Below are 22,818 nucleotides of genomic sequence, written 5' to 3'. Positions count from 1 at the left end.
GGGAGCACACAGGAGTAAACCGGGCTGCCGCTGTGTCTACATGAAGCCACAGCAGGGAAGTGAAATGAAAAATTCGGTTCTGTGGCGGTGGCGGTGGCGCTGGCCAAGTTTCAAGCAGTCAGCAGCGATGTGTGCAAGGGTTATGCGGATACAGAACACGTCCGCGGGTCACCTGGCCACAGCTTCGCTCTGTCCCTTCGGGAGGAAGAACCCTCTCCACATCCTCGTCAGCCCAGGGGGTGAGGGCAGCAGAGCCTGGCCCCCACGCCTTCAGAAAGCCAGCTGGGCTGTGCGGCCGGCTTCCGTGGGGGACCGGCACCACCAGAGCGTGCACAGGATACACAGTATTTAGAGGCTGTCTTCCAGGTGGCTTGGGTCTCCTTGTCATTTAACACTGGTCTAGAGTCACCCTCTCGGCGATCCTTCCGAACAAAGACACCTCTAACAGCACTCCACAACCACCCCCTGACCATGGGACAAGGGCTTGGCTGCCTGGAATCGTGTTCCAAGGTCTTCAGGCCCCGCAGGCTGACTCTCGTCACCCACCCAGGGTCCCGACCCTTGGAGCTCTTGGCATCGCCATCTCTGGCGCACCGCTTCCTCCAGGGAGCCTCCGTGGATTGTCCAAAGCGCCTGAGGGAAGACAAAGCGGAGGAGGTTCTTCCCGGGGCGCCGCTGGCCACAAACCCCGTCTTCCCGCGCGGCCCCTCCCGGGCTCAGGCTCGCGGGTTGGTTGCACGCGGGTCTGACCCCGCCCCCGCGGGCCGAGCGCCTGCTCCAGGGGGGAGGCGCTGCGCGCTCGGGCGGCGGGAGGCGGGGCCTTGTGGGAGGGGCCTTGTGGGCGGGGCCTGGGCGCCCTATAACAGGCGGCGCGGGGCGCGCGCCCGCCCAGAGAGCGAGCGCGCAGCGGCGGCGGTCACCCCAGTTGCCCCGGCCCGGCCTCCCGCTCCCCGCGCCCCGCGTCTCCGCGCCCCACCCCCTCCCCTCGCCGCGTCCCGCGCCCCGGCCCCGGGCCCGCGCCCCGGCCCCGCCGCCCGCTAGGCCCCGCGCCCCGCGCCCCGGACCGGCCCGCAGCCCGCAGGCCGCCCGCCGCCCGCGCCGCCATGGGGGTGGAGGGCTGCACCAAGTGCATCAAGTACCTGCTCTTCGTCTTCAATTTCGTCTTCTGGGTAAGCCCCGACCGGGGGTGGGGCGGGAGGGCGACGGGGGCCCCCCGAGCGCCGGCAGGCCGCGCGCCGCGCTAGGCCCCGCACAGGGGGCGCAGCCAGGACGCCAAGTTGCGGGGCCACCTGTGGGCGCCGTTCGCGGGTGGGGGTCCTGGGCGGGCACGCGGGGAGGTGAGGGTCGTCCTGGCGATGGCGACGCTGGGGGCTGCGAGCCGGGTCTCGGGGCTTCTGCGCGGCCGGGCCCAGGGCCCCCTCGGTCGGGCCGGGGCGTTCGGGGGCTTCGGGTCTGTGCCCGCTGGGTGATGGCGGTCGGTGCGGTGGGTGAGGGCTCCGAGCCGCCGGCCGCGTAGTCAGGGACCACCCGGCTTCGCGGGGACCGAGGGGGCTCGGGGGCGGGGTTCCGGGCGCCCCGCCCCCATGAGCTCATCGGGGCCACCGCCCCTGAATGGGCGGCCGGGGGGGGGGGGGGGCGGGTGCGCACTCGGTCCGAGTGTCGGGAACCGTCCACTCCACTCCACTCCTGGCCCAGGCCGGCTCCCACCCCGGTCAGCTGCCGCCGCCCCGGGGACCGCCGTGAGGGGTCCGGGCCGCGGCGGAGCTCACACAGGAAGCACCTCAGCACGGTGTGGCCCGCGTGCTGGGCGCCCGCACCGCGGTGGCCACGCTTTGTGGGGCTGACCCCCCTGCACCCCTCACCGAGACCGAGGCTGCAGCCCGGCCTCGCCCCGGGAGGCTGTGGAAGCTCGGACGGGAGTGGGGCTGCGGCGGCCGATCGGAGTTGGCACAGGACAGGCGGCCCTGAGGACCCGAGCCTCTCTGGGCACGCGGCCTGGGTCTGGGTGGATGCCCAGGTCTGGGCTGAGGTCTGGGTTTGGACATCCCCCTTGGAAAGAGGTGCTCCCAGGATGGTCATCTCTGGGTGCAGGAGGGTCTTGGGGGCTCCAGGCTGCTGACCTGCCAGTTGTGTTTTCCTGGCCTGGGTTAACCGCTGGTGTGTAACCGCCGGTGCTTTGGCACCGGCTTTGCTTCCTGTCTGTGTCGGGGTTGGGGAGGGGCCCGGATGGGTGCAGGAACCCCTCTCAGGCCCTGCTCTGCCTCCCTGGGCAGTGACTGGGTACCCTCCTGGGCCCCTCCATCCTGCCGCTCACCCTTTCTCAGGAGGGACCCTGACAACATCTGGTGGACAGTGTATTTCTCCAGTAGACACTGGGGGGTAAACTTTTAAAGTGGCCCCTGAGCAAGTGTGTGGGACCGGGGACATCTGTTTCGCATCTGGACAGCCGAGGATCCCAGAGTGAATCTCGGGGCAATGAGGTATTTGGGGTGGCGAGGACAGAGACTGGAGTGAGCTCTGGCTGGGGGTGGAGTGGGGGGTCTCACATCCTACCTGGCTGGGGAGGCACAGGTGGGGGGGGGCGCTGCGGCCATTGGCCTCTGCCCGGGGAGTGGGGGGCAGTGGGGCTGTCAGGATGGGCCAGGCGTGGCCTGAGCAGCCACTGGGGCCTTCACTCAAGGGGTGTTGTCAGTGTCACGTTAGCGTTTGCCTGCTGTGGCCTGGGCATGTAGGGGGCCAGGGGCACATCCAGACGCCCCTCTGCTGGCCCTTAGGCCCATCCCCTGCGAGCAGAGCCTGGATGTGGGGTCAGGGCCTTGACCCGGAGGTAGAGGGTAGGCGGACGTAGACAATGTGGCTTGGAGTAGAGTCTTGTCCTCAGGCTGAGTGTCTTTGCTGGGTAAGTCCCTCCCCCCCTGCCCAGCCTGGCAGGTCTCCAGGGCAGCCCCCACCCACCCCCCAGCTCTACTTGGGTGAGCCTGGTATTTCCCCAGGCAGCTGGGGTGGAGGCCTCACACGTCCCCAGGGGCTGCTCTGTATTGAGGCTTGAAGAGATGTTTGAGGCCTCTCCCCTCAGCAGCCACCCCGCTGAGCACTGGGAACTATGTTCCACGGCCCACGGTCACCGTGGCCCCACCCACCCCTGCAGTGGGGGCATGCAGAGCTGAGCAAGGCGGGGCTGGGGGGGCACCGCTCTGGCAGAGCCCCTCTCAGCGCGGGCGTCCTGCCTCTCCTGGCTGAGAGCACGGAGCCATGGGGGTGGGTCTGGATGCTGGAGCCCCTCCCCACTGTCCCGGTCCTGGGCCTTGGCTTCCTGCCCTCTAAGGTGGAGGTCCACATCCTATCTCCCGGGGTTGGCCGATCACTAACGCTCCAGTGTTCGGAACTCAGGAAATGGTTGTAGAGCGTGGATGGCCGGCAGGAAGACTGCTCTCCTGGCCCATGTGGGCAGTGCCTTGGGGAAGGGGCTTGGGGGACCCCAGAGGATGTCGGGTGAGCCCAGCCTGACTCTCACTCACTGGGCAGCCTGGCCACGGTACAGGAGCGGGTGCAGACGGGGAGCTGGGAGGAGGCTTTGACGGTGGGTGTCTGGACCAGGTGCTTTTAAAAGTTCCGTTTCAGAGAGTGAGGAGGCTCCCGTGACGGGGGGCGGGGGGGGGGGGGCTGGCTCCTCCGGGAAGGGGCGCCGTCACCTTGCACACTCACACAGGCACGTCTCCTCCTTGTGCTCAGACTTCGGGGCCCCGGGCGGTGCGCACTGCGTAGGCCTGCCCACCGTCCGCTGGGGGCTCCCTGGCCGGGCGGGCATCGGGCGGTGAGGCAGGGACGGAGTGGGGGCCGGGCCGGGGCCAAGCCTGCGAGACCGTGCCGGTGGTGCAGACACCCTGCCCGGCAGCGAGGAGATCCTCCGGGTGGGGCGGGACCCGGAGCTTCCCGGCAGAGGCGGCAGGTCCTTGGGACTCCTGCCGCTGGGGCATTTCAGGAAGGGCAGAGGCTCCCCTCCCCGGGACCCGGGGCAGGTGACTGGCACGTGTAAGGCCGCTCGCCTTCCTCGTCTGTGAAGCGGGTATGATCGCGGCCCTCTCCTTAGAGGCTGGCCGGGGAGAGTGCCGCGTGCCCCCCCCCCCCCCCCCCCCGCCCCGGGCCTGGCTGCTCCTCCGACCTAATGCCTTCCGTGGCCGCCTTCCAGAGGCAGGGCAGCCAGGCCCGGCTGGGAACAGGGCTGATTAGAAGCCTCGCTAACTGGCATTTCATTCTCGCTTCCAGACAGCACATGACTGTCTGTCACTTAGCGGTTCTGTCGCCTTCCTTCCGGGAGAGGGGATGTGACCCTGGCGGGCTCTGGGTGGGGGTGGGGATTTCCTGTGCCCCGTTTCGGGGGGTGGGCCAGTGGACGGAGTGAGTGGCACAGCTTTGGGGGAAACAGCCGTTGGGCTGAGACAAGAAAAGGAAGTCTGTGGTCTGTCCTTGGAACGAACTGCCCCCCGCCCCCCAAGGATGTCTAGGCGGCGAGAGGCCTGGGACCCTGGCTGGTTCTGCTCTGGGGCTGGTGCGGTGCCATTCCTGTAGGGTTCCCACCCCACCCCCAGCTCAGGTCTGTCCCCAGGAGTTGAATTCACCCCCAATCCCTAGCTCACTCTGCTTCGAAGTCCAGACAGGGAGACGGACCCCAAAAGCCCCCTCTCCCAAAGAATCTACCCCGTGCCTTCATATCAGTGCCTGAAACCCTGTGAGGGGAAGAACCTGGGGCAGAAGATCAATAAGGCAGAGTCCAGGCACCCGTGGGAGGGGCAGATGGTCACCTTTGCACTGGCCCAACGTTTTGGGTTGGGGATGGAGAAGCACCGGGGCTCTCCCTCTGGCCCTGGCACCCCAGGACCCAGGCCAGGGCGCACGGCAAGGGCCGGGTGGTTTTCAGCCCTGGGTCTGCCTGTGGCCAGCATGTCTCGTCCTTGACCGAGAACCAGGCTCACCCGGAATTGGCCCTCAGGACCCTTTTCCTGGGCTGTTTTCCACCTGTCTGGCAGAATGTGGTTTGACCCAACGTGCTTCCAGAAAGCACTAGACTTCTCAGTGCCACCCTGCCCCCAAAGTACACATCATTTGTACTTTGGGGCCTGGCCTAAGCCCATCCTGATGGCAAAGCAGGTGCTAATTCACACAAGACCACTTGGGGGCTTTCCAGGTGGACCCCCAGATGCTAGGGGAGTCCCCATGGGCCAGCCGAGCCATTTCCCTTCCTAAGCTAGCTGCCAGGGACGGGGTAGCCACCACCCCCCCCTCCCCCCCACCCCCGGCCATGAGGCCTGGCCAGAGTGAGGGGCTTGGGAGGCAGGTTGGGCTGGGGGTCAGGTTGGGCCTGTAAGTTCCTCCAGTCAGTGGCGAGAGTGCTCTGGGCAGGAGACCAGAGGCCAGCAGCTCAGCCAGGGCCTGGGGGTTCATGCCTCTTTGTCCCCTTCTTCTGACTTTGGAGGGTTAATCTCCCTCGTCTGCCTCCGATGAGTGGGTAACACGGTCATTGTCAAGAAGGTAAAAGACAGGAAGCCAGGGCCGTCTGCCCTGCAGAGTCGGTGAGTGGGTGACCCACCCTGGCGTCCGTGTCACACAGGAATCGTCTGTCCCAGCTGTCCCACACCCAGCTTGGCCTGGGTCATAGACGCCCTCGGGAGATGTCTAGCAGCTCCCTGTCACTTGTCTTACCTGTGCCATCACAGGTGTATGTCGAGGCTGGTTTTGCACTGCCGCTGACAGCCAACTCCTGACCGAGGACGTGGACACTCAGGCTGAGACCCAGGGCCGAGAGGGACCCTGTTGCGGCTGGGGGAGCAGGAGTGGGGACTACCTGCCTCCCTGGGTCTCCATCCTGGGGGCCGGGAGGCCTGGCCCCCGGAGCTCAGGGCCCTTGGTCTTGGGTGGGGGCCTCCGAGAGGCAGTGGGTTTGGTAGTCACCGAGTGTGGTCCCAACCAGAGCTCACGGGGAGCTCACCCTCTCCCATGGCTGTGGCTCTGCTTGGCCGAAGGCCCACACTGCTCCCTCTGGATGGGCAGTCTTTCGCTGTGTCCCCGAGATGATAAGAGCTCCGGCCCATGTGAGGTGGCCCTCCCCTGGGCCAGCTGGGCACAGGGCTGGACGTCTCCTTTGCCTGCAGCCGGGGCCCAGCTGTTGTCAGGCCCACCCAGGAGGCCCTTGCCCCGCTGTGCCCCACAGCCTGGCGTGGCTCCAGGGCTGGGGCTCCCCTGGGGCGGGGACAAGGACATCCTGACCTACTCTCTGGTCCCCTGCCCAAGCCCGCCCACCTCCCATCTCCCTCCCCAGGAGGAAGGCCAGCCCACCTCTGCAGCCCGTCTTCTCTGGCGGGTCACCGGGACGTCTGTGCCCACATGCCCTCCCTGCAGCGGGCGGGTTTGGGGCAGGGGAGCAGCCCACTTCCTGGTTTCACTATGCGGGGATTGGGTGGTGGGGTCGGGGTCTGGCCCTGCAGTGGCTCTCCAGTGTGGCCCTAGAGGTGGCAGGGTGGGCTGGGAAGTCCCAGCTGAACGGGCCCTTGAGGGCCTGTGTCATGACCCCCTTCTCACCTGCCTTTAGGCGCCGGGCCAGGCGGCTTCCTGAGGTTCAGGGGCCTCGAGAGACACTTCTGCCTCCTGGCCAAGGTGAGGGTCTCTGCTCCTGGTTCCACTTCCTTCCTGCCTTGAGCTGCTCTCAGAGGCCGGGGTGGGCCCCCCCCCCCAGGAAGGCCTGAGGTGGGTCTAGGGAGGAGTCTGGGCCTGTCCCCTCATGGTGGGTGGAGAGTGAGGGCCAGCCTGCAGGAACCCAGGACCTGCACCCAGCCTGAAAGATGGCAGCAGGACTTCCCCCTTCCCTACTCACCCTGTGGAGCCCATCCTAAAAGTGTCTTTTTTTTTTTTTTTTTTTTTAAGTCTGTTCGTTTATTTTGAGGGCGGGGGAGGGACAGAGGGAAAGGGAGAGAGAAAATGTCAAGCAGGCTCCACATTCAGCACAGAGCCCCATGCGGGGCGTGATCTTACGCACCTAGAGATCATGACCTGAGCCGAAATCAGGAGGCAGATGCCCAGCCGACTGAGCCACCAGATGCCCCTGAAGCGTTCTTTGCTGCGCAGCATTTCCTCCGACTTAACCTGGTGGCCCTGACGGCGTTTCTGGCCTGTGCTTCCCTCCTGGGGGGTCTCCAGCTCCCCGCCAGCCGCCAAGCCGAGTGAGTGCTTCCCCATGCCTTTTCCCGCGAGCATGTCCCCTGGAGGCGGCGGGTCGGGGAGCAGAGCTGGCGCGGAGCCCCGCACCCTCCCTCTCGGTGGACCTGCCCCCCTGCCCCTGACACCCAGGCCCCGAGCAAGACCAGCACCGCCTGGAGGGTGTCAGTGACGCACCAGTTGTCCTTGTTGCCCGTGGAGCGTGTGGGTGGGACGGGGGTGACCGCTCAGCTGCGGGCCCGGGGTGCGGCTGCCCCAGGCCTGTCCGGGCAGCACCCGCTCCCTCTTGCTCCCTTTTAGCCGCTTCTTGGAAACGGCCGGCAGGCTGGGCAGGATCCCAGCGCACTTGGCTGTCCCCTCCTGTTTCAGCTGAGGCTGATATTTATTAATGCTCAGAAGGGAAGAAGAAAGAAACAGAAACAGAACCTTTCATAGGGTCCTAAAGTGGCCGTGCTGTCTCCACTGTGGGACCCGCCCCTGTGACCAAACTGGCAGTCTCCTTCCTGAGTGCTGTGCCCTGGCCCACCCTGCGGGAGCCTTTGGGGGGCCCGCCCTGCGGGAGCCTTTGGGGGCCCCCCTGTTGGGGGGCAGGGGTGGGGTGCAGGAGGCTGTTGGGGGGCAGGAAGCTGTCGGGGGCAGGGGTAGGGGCCAGGAGCCTCTCAGGGGGTAGGAGGCTGTCGGGGGACAGGGGTAGGGGGCAGGAACCTTTCGGGGGCAGGAGCCTGCCAGGGGGCAGGGGCAGGAGTCTGTTGGGGGAGGCAGGAGGCTATCGGGGCAGAAGCCCTGTCGGGGGGGCAGGAGGCTGTCGGGGGGCACGGACTGGGGCCAGCGGTGCTTCCGGCAGGCGAGGGGGTCCGGTGACCATGCGTGCAGGGTCCTGTTGGGTGGGGATGACGAAGCGTGTCCGGCCCTACCGCTGATACACCTGCCGTGATGACGATGGCCGCCGGCGCGTGTCGTGAGCCAGTGTTGTCCAGGGGCGGCGTGGGAAGCACTGTGTGACATGAGCTTACGTACCTTTATATCCTTGTCTTACGAGGGAGGGCGTGGAGGAGCAGAGTCACGGAGGTGAGCCTGAGGTGAGCGCAGGGCACCCCTGGCTGCCCGCTCTGGGCCCCCCCCACTGCCGTCACTCCTGCGGTCCCTTAATGCTGGACGTCAGGGCTCCACAGTTCTGCGGTCCCTTCTTTGGCCCTAAGACCTTGGTTCTGTGGCAGGACTTCAGCACAACCTCTCCAGGTGCTTGCCACGGGCCACGGGCACCCTGGCGAGCCCAGAGTGTCGGCCTCCTCACCTTGAGGCCCGGTGGGACCCGGAAGAAACATTCACCCCCAAAGACCTTGCTTAGAAGTTCGTGGTCAGGGTTGACTGGGCAGCTGGGGGTTGAGCACAGCTGTGTCGGACGTGGAGCACCCGGCACGTGTGGGAAGCCCACACCTTGCTTGCTCAGTGCTGACCCAGGTGGACCCCTTGGGGCTTGTCACCGTGTCGAGATAAGGGACGTGTCCACCAGCCCCAGCGGCGTCCCGGGGCCTTGGGGCCCCTCCCCCACCCCGGGGCGGCCAGGGGCCTGTCTTCTGTCGCTGCACGTGGTTTGCATTGCGTATACCTTATTTAGAAGCTGCTCTCCATTTGGTCTGGCTTCTGTCGCTCAGCACAGTTCTCGAGCCTGCGGGCTGTCGTGCAAGGGACACACTTCCTACTGCCGGTGGCTTCGCCGTGTGGCTGGGCCACTTGGTTTTCGTTCAGACTGTGGGTTCTCCAGTTGAAGGAGAGGTCTGGGGCTGGGAACAGCGGGGCCCACGTCATGGTGGGGGCGCTCTCGTTCACGTCCCTGGGGGGACACCGGCGTCTCGCCACATGGTGGGTGTGTGCTGGGCCATGGACTTCCCTTCCCTGCCGGGGGCGTTTTCCAATCCCACCCACCCCCCCCCAACCCAGTACAGATGAGGTGACCTAAGGTGAGCATCTGCCCCCCCCCCCCCCCCCCGCTGCCTGGGCCTCGTCATCTGGGAGCTGGGAATGGTCCTCACCACTGCGTTCACCTGGCCCTGCCCGGTGCGTCTGTGCAGGGCCTGGAGTGATGGGGTCCTGGCAGGGAGGGGACACTTCAGCACCAGGCGGGACCAGCTTCCGTGGGCCTGTGGTCCCGCCTGTAGCGTCTGGGGGGCGGGCTCAGCATTTCTGTTGGGACCATGCACCCCAAGACAGGCTTGTCTCCTCCGTCCCTGGGGGGCACTGTGCTCCACACCCCGCCCCCCTCCGCCGATGCGGACAGGGAGGCCAAGCTGCAGCCTGTGGCCAGGCCTCTGCGACTACAGAGGGACTGCAGAGGGAGGCCCAGGACAGGGGCTTCCCCTGCCCCTCCCCCCCCCCCCCCCGGAACATCTCACAAAGCCGGCTCTGGACCACAGTTTTGAAACAGAACAAGTGACTGTTTCAAGCCAGAGTTGCCACGGCAACCCTCAGCCTCGACACCGCCTCCCTTGGAGCCGCAGATGGCCGCCACCTCGGGAGAAGCCGAGGACTCTGGGGCCCCTGCCCTGCCCACCCCCCCCTCAGCCGTCCCCTGGGTCCTCTGGCCCTCTCGCGGCTACGACAGGTGCCACAGAGAGGCACAGGATGCTGGGAGCCCGCGGCCCTGTCCTTTGAGGGCTACGCGGTGCCCGGAGTGCCACGGGAGGGGACCTTGGCTTGCTGGAGGATGGGAAGGGCTTACGGTGCCTCCGTCTGCCCCTCCCCCACCAGACCTGGGACTCCGGGAGAAGTGAGCTGAGAAAGCGAAACCCAGGCTAGCGGGGCGGCAGACCGGGTGCTCTGAGGGACGTGCCAGGCAGCCTCGCCCACCGCTGATGTGCCAGCGGTCCCACCGGCCTTACCGTTAGCTGAGCCGAGTGTAGAAGGGTCTGGGAGCTGCTGGGGCTTTCCACGGGGCACCGTGCAGTGCTGGGGCTCCCAGCCATACCCTCCGCCGTCTCGGGGGTCTGCTCCCCGGCCAGGGCCCCGGGGCAGGTGCTGGGCTGGCCAGGGGGTTTCCTTGGGGTCTGCTTTTCAGTTTCTCTTCCCCATAGGACGTGTAGCTCTGGGTCTGTGTGTGAGGGTCAGCGTCTGGTGCTGCTGTGGGAAGACCCCGGCTGCCAGCACACGGATGGTGGGAAGAGGGAGAGCCGGAAGCTGGCGGCTGCACAGCCAGGCCTCCCGACTGGAGCCGAAGTTTGTAGCTCTGGGAGTAGGTGCCACCTTGGTGGGGCACCCAGGGCTGGGACGGCCCGGGGAAGAGGCTGGGGCACTGAGGGCAGCCCGGCCACTGGCCCGGGGTTGGTCGGATGCTCGTGTGGAGGCTGGGCCGGCACAGTCCGGGCTCCTCTTCAGGGGGCCCGCCCCCACCCTCCACGGATGGCCCTGCGCTGGCAGGACAGTGAGTCTGGTGAGGGCCTCCCTGGGCCGGGAGCCCCTGTCCTCATGCCAGGCTCTGAGCAGAAGCCCCGTCCTGCCCCAGCTGCTCAGGCAGCCCCTCCCCTGGCCTGGGAGCACAGCGGGCTTCCTTCCTCCTGCAGTAGCTTCCCTTCCCAGGGCCGGCAGCGGCAAGGATTTCTCCCACAAACAGCCCGGCCCCTCGGCCTTGCGGCTTCCTGGATGCCACCAGCCTCAGCTGCCTCCCTCCTCTGTCATTCCCTCCATGGCTCCCGCCTGATGCATCATCCTGGTGGCATCAGACCCACCGCTCTATGTCTCTTGGCAACAAACACCTGGGGTCCTCTCCGTGGGGTTCCCAGATGAGCTGAGGGCTGTTGGAGCCACCCCCTCGGAGGAGGGCCCAGCGGTCCCTGGGGTGCTCCGGTCTGGTGTGGACTCTGGCCAGATTTAGCAAATAAAAATACAGGACATCCAGTTAGGTTTGCGCTTCAGATAAAAAAATGAATACTTTTTTGACATAAGCGTGCCCCATCCGATATCGGGGACCTGGTCTTTGGTATCCAGGCCTTCCTGGGGCCTCTCAGATCCCAGGTCAGCAAAGCAGACGCGTGGACCCGGGAGGCTGCCCAGACCCCGGCAGTGTCTGTGAGGGCCACCTGGAGCGCGAGCCCTCGGACCGCTGACCCGGTGGCAGTGGGGGTCCGGCACCTGCCGCCCCCTGGATGTTCAGTGTGGTGCGGTTCACACTCACCCCTGCACCGCTCTGGGCGAGTAACCCTGTACCCGTCCTTTCTCCAGTTGGCCGGAGGCGTGATCCTGGGTGTGGCCCTGTGGCTCCGCCATGACCCACAGACAACCAACCTTCTCTACCTGGAGCTGGGAGACAGGCCTGCGCCCAACACCTTCTACGTAGGTGAGTGCACTCAGTCCGGGTCCAGGGCCTGGCTGGCTCTGGGCTGGGGGACCAGGAAGGACCCATCTAGGCCTCGGATCATGACTGCTGCAGACAGACGGTCAGGACGGGCTTCCAGGAGGAGGAGGAGGCAAGGCCTGGGCCGACTTAGTGGGGCTTGCTCTGTGCTAGGCTGCTAGGCAGGTGGAGGCCAGCCAGGAAGGGCTTTTTGGGCAAGAGAGTGAGCTGGAGACAGAAAGTGGGTGGGGTCACCTCAGCCTGGGGACCTTCGGGGCCTGGGGTCAGAGGTGGTCAATGTCTGGGTGCTTGGGACAGGAGCCAGGCTCCCGGACAAAGCTGGAGCTTCAAGGGGTGGGTGGGTTGTTGGGATCCCACCAGATCACCGCCGGGGACCTAATCGGGGCAGGAGGCAGCTGGGTGGGGGCCGGGGAGCTGTGTCTCCTGGAGGGTATTTCGGGGGAGGCTCCCTGGGAAGGGGTGGGGCCGGATGCCTGGGCAGCGGGACTGGCAGCTGGAGCCCAGAGGAGGGGGCAGGGGGGGGGTGGGGGGTGGGGAGGAAGACTGGGGCCCCAGGGTGGGGCAGAGGCCAGTGTGACTCAGGCCGCCTCCCCTCCAGCCACACCTTGCTGCCTTATTAGGCTTGGCACCAGCTGTGCCCCTTCGGGGTGTCTGTCCCTGAGGGATCGGGCCCCGCCCCCGCCCACCCTGTCCTGCAGAGTTGCACTCCTTAGGTTGGTCCCCAGCCAGTGGGAGGCAGGGCCTGGCCCTCGTGTTTGTGGAGATGTTTCTGTCCTTTAAAGGAACGGCCTGGCCTGGCCCTGGCAGCCGGGCAGGAAGTGTGTGTGTGTCTTAGGGTTTGGGGCTCCATGTAGGGGTCAGCGGCCACCCCTCTGGCCTGGTGTCCTGTGTGCCGCCTGGAAAGGGTCGGGGCCCCTCCCACGCGCTTGGGATACATGCTTGGTTGCTGAAGCAGGGATGGCCCAGGGCACCCCGGGCCACAAAGAGGATCCTCTCTGAGCTGCAAGGTTGAGAGGTCGGGTCCAGGAGCACCAATAGGGTGGCCCCTTTTTGCTCCCTGGAGATGGGAGCTTGTGACTCTGGCAGTGGTTTCCTGGGGCTGGCTGTCCCTGGGGCATGGGGGAGGGGCCCTTCATCTCCACATTCCCAGGCTCCCCCGGGGCTGTGCAGCCCCTCCCAGGTTTGAGGCTCCGGAGGACAGGGTGCCCCCGCCCACCTGCTCCGAGGGTGCACACGAGGACTGTGACCCAGGGTCTGCCACAGGTGGTCCAGGCGCCCTCAGAAACAAAGCTGTCGGCTTTGCCCGTGAGTCCAAGGGCAAGGAAGTATCCTCCAGACCCACGAGAGCCTTTTCTCTCCTGCTCGGCTCCTCTCGGGCCTCTCCCTCCCCTCCCCCAGAGGTCCGAGCCAGCAACAGCTGGGCGTGGCCTGGGGGGCGGGGGCGGGGGGCGGGGGGGGGGGGGGGAGGATGGGGGGGTGGTGGGTGTGGGCAGGTGGCTCCGGAAGGAATCCCCCTCCTGAAGGAAGCCTCAGGGCACTCCTGCTCTGGCAAAGCCTCCCCCTCACTCCAGGCCCGGGCTGGGCAGGGGAGGGTTCAGGAAGCAGGGGGGCAGGGAGGGGAGGGTCTGCTGCAGCTCCAGGTCTCCTGCTCTGCAGGGCTGTGCCCGGGCTCCGGTGGGGAAGCGGTCCCATGGGAGAAGCTCGTAGGGGTCAAGTGGCCGTTTTCCCACCAGCCTGCTCCTCATAGGGGCGCCACATCAGGCTGTCACCCGGGGCCTGACCCTGGCTTGCAGAGAGGCCTCCAGCTTGGTGCTCCTGGCTCTGGGGGTGCCTGTCCTCGGGAGTAGCTCCAGCCCAGGGACCTGGGCTCCTGCGGTGCCCCCCTTCTGCCCTCCCCCGCTCCGTGGGCTGCCAGCCCCTGCCCATCAAGGACCAGCCTTCTGGAGCCTCCCACTGGCCCTGGTGTGGGCTGGGCCTGCCAGGGAGGCGGGGAAGCAGATGTGTCCCTGACAAGGGCTCTTTGTCCGATGCCGGCAAAGGGGGAGGTCAGCTGGGTTCGCTCAGCACCCTGGGCAGAGCCGCAGGGCCCGGTGGGTCCCTGACCTCACCTGCCAGAACCCGGCCCACAGGCTCCAGAGGAGGTGGGGCCTGGATGGGGCCGGGGGTCAGGCGCCTGCTGCCGTTTGCCGAACCTCACACAGTGACCCGGGAATGGGAACTTGGGGGTCCCACGTGGCCTTGAGGATGGGGGTATCAGGGCCTGAGGGAAGGGAGACCCAGTTTGAGGGTGCTGCCCCCCTGAGCCGGGAGCCCCCTAGGGCGGCCGTAGCAGGAGGCTTCTCTTCAGCCAGGTCCACCGAGAGCTGCCCAGAGGCTTTGGCTTTTCTGAGCCCAGTGGTTGAACCCCAGCCTCCTTCTCCCTCCCGGCTGGCCAGACAGTGGAGCCCTGGGGGTCTTGGCTCTGTGGACCAGGGCCTGGGCTGCCCACAGTGTTGGTCGCGGTGGCCGGGGGACAGGCCCAGTCTTGCGAGGCGGCTATGGCTGGCACCCCCTGAGGGGCTCAGGGCCCTGTCTGGGTGGGTCATGGGCACCAAGAAGGGCAGCACGGCCAGGCCGGAGGCATTCCCAACTCTGTGGTGGCCCCTCCTGCCTCCCCCGGAGCATGTGCCCAGACCAGTGGGCACCCCGCGCAGAACTGTCCCTGCCACCACATGCCATTCTCAGTGGGGCGGGGCACCGCGGCCGCCAGGCCACCTTGTCCAGCAGGCTGAGAGGCTGAGCCGAGCCCACTGCTCGAGCCCAAGGAGCCACACGGAGCCTCGGGATCTGACCTCTGCCCAGGAGCAGTGGGTATGCCCTGCTGCTGGCAGAAGGGCCCCTGCAGCTGCCTCCCTCTTCCCACCCCTCAGGGCCCTGTGCACCGAGAGCGGTGGTGCTCTGTGCCCCGCCTCCCCCACCCCGAGTCCCAGAATCTTAGGAGGAGCCAGAGTGGGTGCAGGTTGTACGAGGGCCTCCCCTCCTGGGGCCCGTGGGTACAGATCTGATGGCCGAGCTCTCTGCGCACCGAGCACATGCTGGGCAGTGCCGGCCTGGGCCTCACCGGCCTTGCTCCCGGGGCCGTGGACGAGGAGGCCTGTGCGGGAGAGGCGCCCTCGTGGCTGGCCGGGCTGCAGGGCCCTCTCTGCTCCTCCCTGGGGCATTGGGAGTCCTTTGTCTTCCGGCGGGGGGGGGGGGGGGGCCCGAGTCCTGGGCAGGGGCCTTGCGCACATGGCTGGGGAGGTCCGGGGCGGCAGGCTCTCGGGAAGCGGTGGCCTACGGGACGTGGCACACTGAGGGTATCTGTTGCTCCCCCACAAAGGCATCTACATCCTCATTGCCGTGGGCGCCGTGATGATGTTCGTCGGGTTTCTGGGCTGCTACGGGGCCATCCAGGAGTCCCAGTGCCTGCTGGGGACGGTAAGGTCCCGGGCGGGGCGAGGGGTGGGGCACGGCTCCGCTGGAGGCAGCACACGTTCACTCCGGCGGGACCCCCTTGCCCTCTTGGAGGTGGGCTCTCTCCGTGGCCTGGGGACCTCTCCCTTTGGTTGCCTTGCTTGGTCCTGAAACCCCTCTGTGCTCGGTTGCCGTCCCGCCTGGCCCCTAACTCACGGTTCCACAGTTGCTTTTCTTGTTTTTAAAGAAAAGTCACAGAAACGATAGGGAGTGAGGCCCGGACCCACGGCCGGCCTTGGTGGGGAAGCTAAGGCCAGCCAATCCGGGAGGCACGGGTAGCGGGCGCCGTGTCATCACCCCCTTCCCGTGGGGAGAGGGAGCAGCGGGGTGAGCAAGGGACACGGGGCCCGCGGCTATGCCAGCCCCTCCAGCTGCCCCGCCACGCAGAGCCCACCCCGCGGGGATGGCGATAAGGTCGGCACACGCTTCTCGACTCCACGCGGCCGGGTGCCACCGAACACCCCACGCACACCTGTGCGTCACTCGGGTGCCTGTCGTCTGCGGACGGTGAGCCCCAAGCTGCCCCGTGCCTGCTCTAATCCCCCGTTTCTCTGCCCTCGTCCGTCCTCAGTTCTTCACCTGCCTCGTCATCCTCTTTGCCTGTGAAGTAGCTGCTGGCATCTGGGGTTTTGTCAACAAAGACCAGGTGAGCCTAGGGCTGGGGGGTGGGGCCCGTGCGGCCTGGACAGGAGGGAGGAGGGCCCTGCCGCTCAGCCAATGGGCCTGACCTTGGATGGCAGGTGCTGTTGGGGCGCCCCCTGATGAAAGGCCACGGAGGGCTTTCTGGAGGAGGCGGCATGGGGGCCAAGTAGAAGGCAGGTCCCCCTGTTTCCCAGCACCCAGGGCGGGGTGGGGGAGGCATCCAGATCTGTCTTGGAAGCAATATCTTCCCAGAAGAGCCAGGTGAATGCTTGCCGCCCCACACCAGTGAGGGGAGTGGTCCCTGCCGTGGGTGTGACCTCACCCCTCCCACACACCCCTCCCCCAGATCGCCAAGGACGTGAAGCAGTTCTACGACCAGGCTTTGCAGCAGGCCGTGGTAGACGACGATGCCAACAATGCCAAGGCCGTAGTGAAGACCTTCCATGAGACGGTGCGGGAGGGGGTGCCGGGGGACCGGGGAGGCTGGGGGTTCGGGGCGTTGGCCTGTTGGGTGTGGCCCCAGCACGTTCCTCAGGAACAGGAGGGGCGTGGGGGACCTGGCAGCCCTGCCCCTGGAGGGTCCGGGAGCCCCCCTGGAGGGGATTCTCCGGGACCTGTGCATCCCCAGTGTGAACCAGATGAGCCAGTCAGGCTGCGGTGCCGGGGTCTCTGAGCAGCGCAGCTGAGAGGGAGGAAGGGACGGGGAGGGGCCCCTGGGCTCAGTGCTCCCCTGGAGTGGACCATCCAAGCCCCCCACCCTGGGCCAGGCTGGGGCAGCGGCTGGGGCTTCGGCAGCCTGTGGGGTCACCTGGGCCATCTCCCTGCGGATCCTCTCTCCACGAGGGCCCAGGGCTGAGCACGGGTGCCCTCGCTCTCTGCAGCTCAACTGCTGTGGCTCCAGCACGCTCTCCACGCTGACCACCTCCATTCTCAAGAACAACCTGTGTCCTTCAGGCAGCACCGTCATCAGCAACTTCTTCAAGGTACGCGCTGGCGGGCCGGGCCGCCGGGCTTGCTCCCCGACTCGGCCGCCACCACCCCTGGGCAGGGCTCGGGTGGTGAGGGGGGGCGGGTGGCGCCTGGCTGCTCCGCTGGCACTGGCAGGGATGCGGCCGACAGCCAAGCTGGGTGGTGCTGTGGCCGGTGGGGGTGCTCTGCTGGGGGGCTGGGCTGAGGCCGAGGTTTTGCTGACAGCCCCCGGGGGAGGCGAGTCTCTGCCCCCGGAGAGTGGGTGTGGATGGCGCCCTGACCTCCCAGATCAGCACCCTCCTCGTGGCGCCTAGCGACCTGAGTGGAAGACAGCACGCACAGCACGTTCCGTCTCCACGTCCATTTTAAAACGGGTGTGATAGGGGCGCCCGGGTGGCTCAGTCGGTCAACCGTCCGACTTCAGCTCAGGCCATGATGTCACAGTTCGTGAGTTCGAGCCCCGCGTCGGGCTCTGTGCCGACAGCTCGGAGCCCGGAGCCCGCTTCGGATTCGGTGTCTCCCTCGCTCTCTGCCCCTCCCCTGCTCACGCTCTGTGTCTGTCTCTCAAAAAATAAACATTAAAAAATTTAAAAATAAATAAACAAAACGGATACGAGATAACCTGGCAGAGACTGGGCCCCAGTCACACCTCTCCCGAGGGGTAGAACCCCTCCGTGCTCTTTCCGTAATGATCTCGTGCTGCCATACTGTGGGGGCCTGAGGACCTACGCCCCTGACCGGCTGCGGGCTGTCACCCCACAGGAGGACTGCCACCAGAAGATCGATGACCTCTTCTCGGGAAAGCTGTATCTCATTGGCATCGCGGCCATCGTGGTTGCTGTGATCATGGTGAGCGCACGGGCTGGGCATCTGACCGGGGTCCCCACTGGGTCTCCGGGTGCTGACCGTCCCGCCCGCCTCTCCCCGCAGATCTTCGAGATGATCCTGAGCATGGTGCTGTGCTGTGGCATCCGGAACAGCTCCGTGTACTGAGCGGCTCCAGCCGCTCCTGCTGCGGGAGGGGGGGGGGGGGCTGGTGAGAACCCTGCGGTGGCCCTAGAGTGACCGGACATCCCTGAGGGCCCCCCTGGAGGGGCCGCCACCGCCTATGTATAGAACTTCTCCAGTAGTACTCTGCTACCCTTATTAGCCTTTTTCCTTCTGAGGTTTTGTTTTTGTCCTGAAGTTCCTGAAGTTCCCCGTTCCCTTTTGGGGCTGAAGTCACCTATAGACGGCGTGTGAGTTGGGCCTTGGGGACTGCAAGGCAAGGGCCCCTCTGCTTCTGCAGCTGCTTAGGGGCTCTGCCCGCTCAGCCAGGCTTCTCCTGGGGGCCACGTGGCCCACCCACCTGCCCCGGGGCTGCACGGCTCATGCCTTTTTTAACCCTCTTTCCTCTCCTGCCACTTGTCTAGAGCCGGGTCTACAAGCAGCCTTACGCCTTCAGTGCACCTCTCCTTTCTAACTTGTCCCCTTCAACTGTAATTACATCTTGAAAGTCATTCAATAAAGAAGGAAAAACCGGGCATGCTAACAGACTGTCTGGCCCCTTCCTGTGCCTGCAGCATCCGAGACCCTGGGGGTGGCTGGAGGGGCAAAGGACCCTGGCGCTCGTGAGGCTCGGCTCTGCGGACCTCGCTGGGCCCAGGGTGTGCTGCCAACCTGCTGGTGGGCGGCGATGGGACCCCCGGAGAGCACTCCCCACAGCAGGTGCGCTCTTGGTGGGCCCTGTGCCACCTTCAACAGCTTCCCCCCCACCTCCCTCCCCCGCCTACTCCTGGTCTACCACCACCCAGAGCAAGCAGCTGAACAGGGCAGGGCAGCCAGATAACGGGGTATAGGATGTGTTTGGGGTAGGGGGCTGCCACACTGCCCCTCCTCCTGGGAGATAGCTCTGTGGAGGACACGCATCTAAGGGTCTGTTCCTGGCCTGCCTAGCTGCTCCCTCGTAAGCATTCCCTGGAGAGGCAGGGCAGCTCCGGGCCTAAGCTGCATCTTGCAGGGGCTAGAGGGGAAGATCTCAGACACTGAATGAGGGCACGCACCCGACCCAGCGAGGTGGACTGAGGCCCAGCTGCCTGTGGGGTCAGGCTGCTTCCCCCCACTCAACACCCCGCGGGCCGGGTGATGTCACCATGAGCTGAGCGCGGGCACCAGCCTGGTGTGTGCTAAATTGACCCCTTGGGGGCCACAAGGGTCTGGCTGGGATTCACGGTGAGGGCTCGGAGCTGCCTCCTTCGGGGGCCACCGGGTCTCAGTGGGTCTGGCCCCTCCTGTCACACCCCTCTGCCTTGTGTGCCAGGGAGGGTCGCTGGGAGAACGGGGTGGCCCAAGGAGCCCCCTGCGCAGCACGGCCCCTGGGGCGTCCTGGCCCGGGCGCTGGTGCGGTGCGTGCCGGGGGCCAGGACCGCCGCTCCTGAGGGGCTGCGGAGGGCGGCCCTGGGGACAAGAGGTCCCTGGGCTTCCCGCGACCCCACGACTGCAGCCCCGGGAAGGGCGGGGCCCGCGGAGAGCTCGCAGGGTGGGCCGGGCGCATGCGGCCAGCCAGGCCATCGCGGTGGGCAGGCGAAGCCAGGCCGCCACTCCCCCGCCCGCCTGGAGCTTGAGACCAGCGCCGGCCCGGCCCCAGCACCGCTCCCGGGACCCACGAGGGGCGCGGCCGCGGGCTTCCGGCCGGGCCGGAAGTACCCGGTAACAGCGCCGTGCGCGGTAACGTGATTCCGGCTTGAGGCGCCCTCTGTGCTCGCAGCTTCCGACAGGTGGCGCTGGGGCCCTGGGAACGCGCAGCTGGCCGTTAGCCCTCGAGCATTCTGGGAGTCACAGTGCTGCCTCTCCCTCCTCCCTCGTTTCCTCAATCAATTCCGGCTCTGCGCGAAGGAGCGCCGCCGTTTCCGGGGAGGGGTGGCAAAGGAGAAAAGCGAGGGCGCATGCGTAGGGACTCCACGGCCCGACAGGCCTCTGGAGTAGCGGTCCAACAGGCTTCGCGAGTAGCGGCCCAGGGCCTTGTGGGGGATGTAGTTCCCTAGCTGCGGACGCGGCGGCGCTGGGCCAGCGGAAGACTCGGTTTCCCAGAGAGCCGAGCGCGGCGCCAAATGGAGGCCACCAGGTGGCGGTGAGCCGGTAGGTTTGAGGCGAGGGAGGGTGGCGCTGACGGTCGGGTCTCTGGGAGACCGTCGTCCACAGCCTACTGGCTCGACCCCGGAGACCCCAATGTGCTCCGTGTCTCCCGTGCCACACGGCCTGGGCCCTGGGACCCGAGCCACGTGAGGCCCGGACGCTGGCCCGCCCAGGCCCCCGACACGGAGAGCCTGCTGGGCCCATAGAACGGAGAAAGCCAAGGGTTTGCTTTCAAGGGGGAGAGAGCGCGGCGAGGAAACCCTGGTCCCGCTCCCTGGGAGCTGGCCTGCCCAGACCCTGGCCCCTCGGAGGCCCCCGACCCCGCAGCCCCACGCCCCCCAGCCTGGACTCGGCTCTGCCTCCGCTGAGCTCACCCAAGTCCGCAGAGAACTCCCGGGTCTCTGTCCCCGTCTCCCCCTGGAGTGCCCCGCCGGTCAGGCTACTTCTCTGGGTCGCGGCGGAGTCCCCGGCCGTGTGGACGACGGGAGAGCGAATTTGGGAAGCGGGAGTCTGGTGGGAACTCGAGCTTCCCCTGCAGCAGTGTGTGCAACTGGCAGGTGATCTCTCCCTGGCCGGCCCTGCCAGCTGTGAAACACGTCGGTGGCGTGTGTCCCGTGCTCCCTTTCTCTCCTGGAGTTGTTCTTTCACTGTGGGAGCCATGCCCCAGAGCGATGGAGATCTCGTCTGTGTCTGATCTGGCGTGGGGCACTCGCGGCCACTCCGGGTCCACCTACCTGCCTGGTCTCTCGTGGGTGCACGACAGCGGGTCACCCTGGGCTACGGAGGCTTGGTGGGGAGGAGTCGGTGGGTGGGTGGGTGAGGCTGGGCTGTCCTCTGAGCCTGGCCGTGCAAGCTGCTAGGTGCCCTGCTTGGCCACGCTTGGCCGCTGAAGGAGTGCGGAGTGTGGGCAGCACTGCTCTGCTGGGGAGGGGGAGGTGTGTGGGGGCGGTTACCGGGGAAACGGCGCTGGAGGTTGCTGCGGGGCTTGCCTCTGCCCAGCAAGGCTGCTCCTGGTGGTGATCCACACCCCAGCTCCCTGAGAGCTTGACCCTCAGGTGCCAAGGACCTGGCGCAGACCCCTGTGGAGCTCCCAGGGCATCTCCCGGCAGTCGGGAGCAGACCCCTTTGCCTTGGACCAGGCGGGTGGCCCAGTCTTTGAGGACTGTGCTCCGTGCTGTGCCCTGTGGTTAGTAAGTGAGCCTGCTTGGTGAGAGCGGTCTCGTGAAGCGGAGGCTGTGTTTCCCCAGGTTCAGGCCCGGCTCTGCCTACCCACCCCCCCTCTCCCTGGGCTTAGCTCCCAAGGACCTGCTCTCCGCCTGGCCTCTGTCAGGGCTTCGCAAACCTGGGACTGCCCCTTGGGGTTGTGGCACCACCTCTGCACTTTTGCTGTCTGATCTGATGGTTGGCCCTCCTCCCCCCCACAGCCCACTACAGTGGAGCAGCTGAAAGGAGCCGGACTGAGGCCATCACGCCTGTGCCAGCAAGGGGCCTGTGCCAGCACTCCGGTGTCTGCACGGCGACCCTCAGACAGGGGAGGTGAGAGGAGGGCTTTCAGGGGGCGGGGGTCCTCGGTCCCTTCCTCTGGACGACACCATTCTTAACGCTGATCCCGCCGCCTGCCTAGGGACAGTGGGTCTACAGGGCGGACCTGTCCTAAACGCATGCGATCATCGGAAACGAACTTGGGCCGTTTTGGTCTAGGTGTGGTGTGCCCTGGGACACATGGCTGAGGCAGGGGCAGGACAGCCCCTGGAGGCTGAGCAGGGGACAGAGTATGACACCCTGCCTTCTGACACCGTGTCCCTCAGCGACTCAGACTCTGACTTCAGCTTGCCTGGCAGTGCTGAGATGGCGGCTGTGTCCCCGGGGGTGCTGCCCTGGGAGGCCCAGGGGGACTCAGACCCCGACGAGCCCGCTTTGCCTCTCAGGGGCCGCCCCTCGGCCTCAGCCTCGGCACAGCCGTTCCACCTGAGGGACACGAGCTCCACCTTCTCCCGGCGCAGCCACAACATCTTCGACTGTCTGGAGGGGGCAGCCAGGCAGCTTCGGCCCGGTGACAGTGGGGACTCCGCACGGCCACCGGCGCCCTCAAGCCAGCCTGCGGCGGAGGGCCCAGGCGGAGCCGGCCAGAGCCCTGCCCTCCCGAAGCGGCCCCCCGTCCCTGACTATGTGGCCCACCCCGAGCGCTGGACCAAGTACAGCCTGGAAAACGTGGCCGAGGCCAGCGAGCAGAGCAATCGGGCCGCCGCGCTGGCCTTCCTGGGCTCGAAGAGCCTGGCCATCCCCGGTGACTACACGCCCTCTTTCAACCAGGACCCCTCCAGCTGCGGGGAGGGGAGAGTCGTCTTCACCAAACCGGCCCGGGCGGGCGAAGCCAGACCTGAGAGGAAGAGGGCCTTGAGGAAGGCAGGAGAGCCAGGCGGGGCTGCCCCTGGGAACCTGGGAGCGGCAGGGGGCGAGGGTCCGGTGGAGCTGGCCCACCTGGCGGGGCCTGGGAGCCCGGAGGCTGAGGAGTGGAGCAGCGCACCCGGGGGCCTTCAGGAGGCTGGCTGGCTCCAGGGGGCTGCCCCCGCTGGGTCAGAAGCCGGGCCTCCAGTGGTGGAGACCGTTGGCTTCCATGGCAGCAGGAAGCGGAGCAGAGACCATTTCCGGAACAAGAACAGACCCGAGGCCCCGGGTGCTGAGGTCTGAGAGAAGAGCCTGCCCGGCTGATGTTCCCTGACCAGGCTGGCGGAGGGGGGCGGCCGGGGTCACTGCCGCCCTTGGGAAGGGAGCCTGCAGGCTGCTAGTAGGAGGGACCAGCATCCTGGGGTGGGGGGCGGGGGGGAGGCTCAGGGGAGTGGTCTCTGAAGCAGACAGCTTTGCCTGCGGATGGCAAAAGCCCTGGCCCACCTTGTGGGGCAACAGTAAAGGTTGTGGGTATTCCTCAGACTCTGTATCTCTGTATAGACCCTCACCTTAGGGTCTCCTCTGCCGTCCGCCATGTACAGGCTCCCTGCTCCCTCACGTGCGCCCCCCCAACTCGGTGTCAAGGGGACACAGGA

The 22,818-nt window shown here is 66.7% G+C and overlaps 2 protein-coding genes across 3 annotated transcripts; both read left to right on the top strand.

Annotated features, from left to right (window-relative positions):
• Positions 1-895: 895 nt before the first annotated feature.
• CD81 (CD81 molecule) lies at positions 896-18,191 on the top strand. Its single transcript, XM_045486316.1, has 8 exons — positions 896-1,169; positions 11,425-11,539; positions 14,916-15,013; positions 15,621-15,695; positions 16,038-16,142; positions 16,573-16,674; positions 17,423-17,509; positions 17,591-18,191. The coding sequence occupies exons 1-8, from the start codon at positions 1,104-1,106 to the stop codon at positions 17,651-17,653; spliced, it is 711 nt and encodes a 236-aa protein (XP_045342272.1). The 5' UTR covers positions 896-1,103; the 3' UTR covers positions 17,654-18,191.
• Positions 18,192-19,447: 1,256 nt separating this feature from the next.
• Positions 19,448-22,703, top strand: TSSC4 (tumor suppressing subtransferable candidate 4). 2 transcript variants are annotated; one of them, XM_045486315.1, is made up of 3 exons: positions 19,448-19,777; positions 21,199-21,310; positions 21,476-22,703. In XM_045486315.1, the coding sequence occupies exon 3, from the start codon at positions 21,497-21,499 to the stop codon at positions 22,463-22,465; it is 969 nt and encodes a 322-aa protein (XP_045342271.1). In that variant the 5' UTR covers positions 19,448-19,777; positions 21,199-21,310; positions 21,476-21,496; the 3' UTR covers positions 22,466-22,703. The 2 variants fall into 2 exon arrangements, with proteins under 2 accessions (XP_045342271.1, XP_045342270.1); XM_045486314.1 differs by having other exon boundaries at positions 19,449-19,777; positions 21,199-22,703.
• The last annotated feature ends 115 nt before the right edge of the window (positions 22,704-22,818 follow it).

The sequence above is a fragment of the Leopardus geoffroyi genome, chromosome D1 (genome assembly GCF_018350155.1).
Source record: "Leopardus geoffroyi isolate Oge1 chromosome D1, O.geoffroyi_Oge1_pat1.0, whole genome shotgun sequence".
NCBI classification, from domain to species: domain Eukaryota; kingdom Metazoa; phylum Chordata; class Mammalia; order Carnivora; family Felidae; genus Leopardus; species Leopardus geoffroyi.
The sequence above is the reverse complement of the archived record's forward strand: the minus strand, read 5'-3'. Positions and strand labels throughout refer to the sequence as shown.

What these genes read in the sequence shown, in the direction of transcription:
- CD81 (XM_045486316.1), top strand. Translation starts at nt 1,104, where the DNA reads ATGGGGGTGGAGGGCTGCACCAAGTGCATCAAGTACCTGCTCTTCGTC. An exon ending in TGAAGACCTTCCATGAGACG is followed by an intron (nt 16,143 to 16,572) that starts GTGCGGGAGGGG and finishes CGCTCTCTGCAG; the next exon opens with CTCAACTGCTGTGGCTCCAG. An exon ending in TCATCAGCAACTTCTTCAAG is followed by an intron (nt 16,675 to 17,422) that starts GTACGCGCTGGC and finishes GTCACCCCACAG; the next exon opens with GAGGACTGCCACCAGAAGAT.
- TSSC4 (XM_045486315.1), top strand. Translation starts at nt 21,497, where the DNA reads ATGGCTGAGGCAGGGGCAGGACAGCCCCTGGAGGCTGAGCAGGGGACA.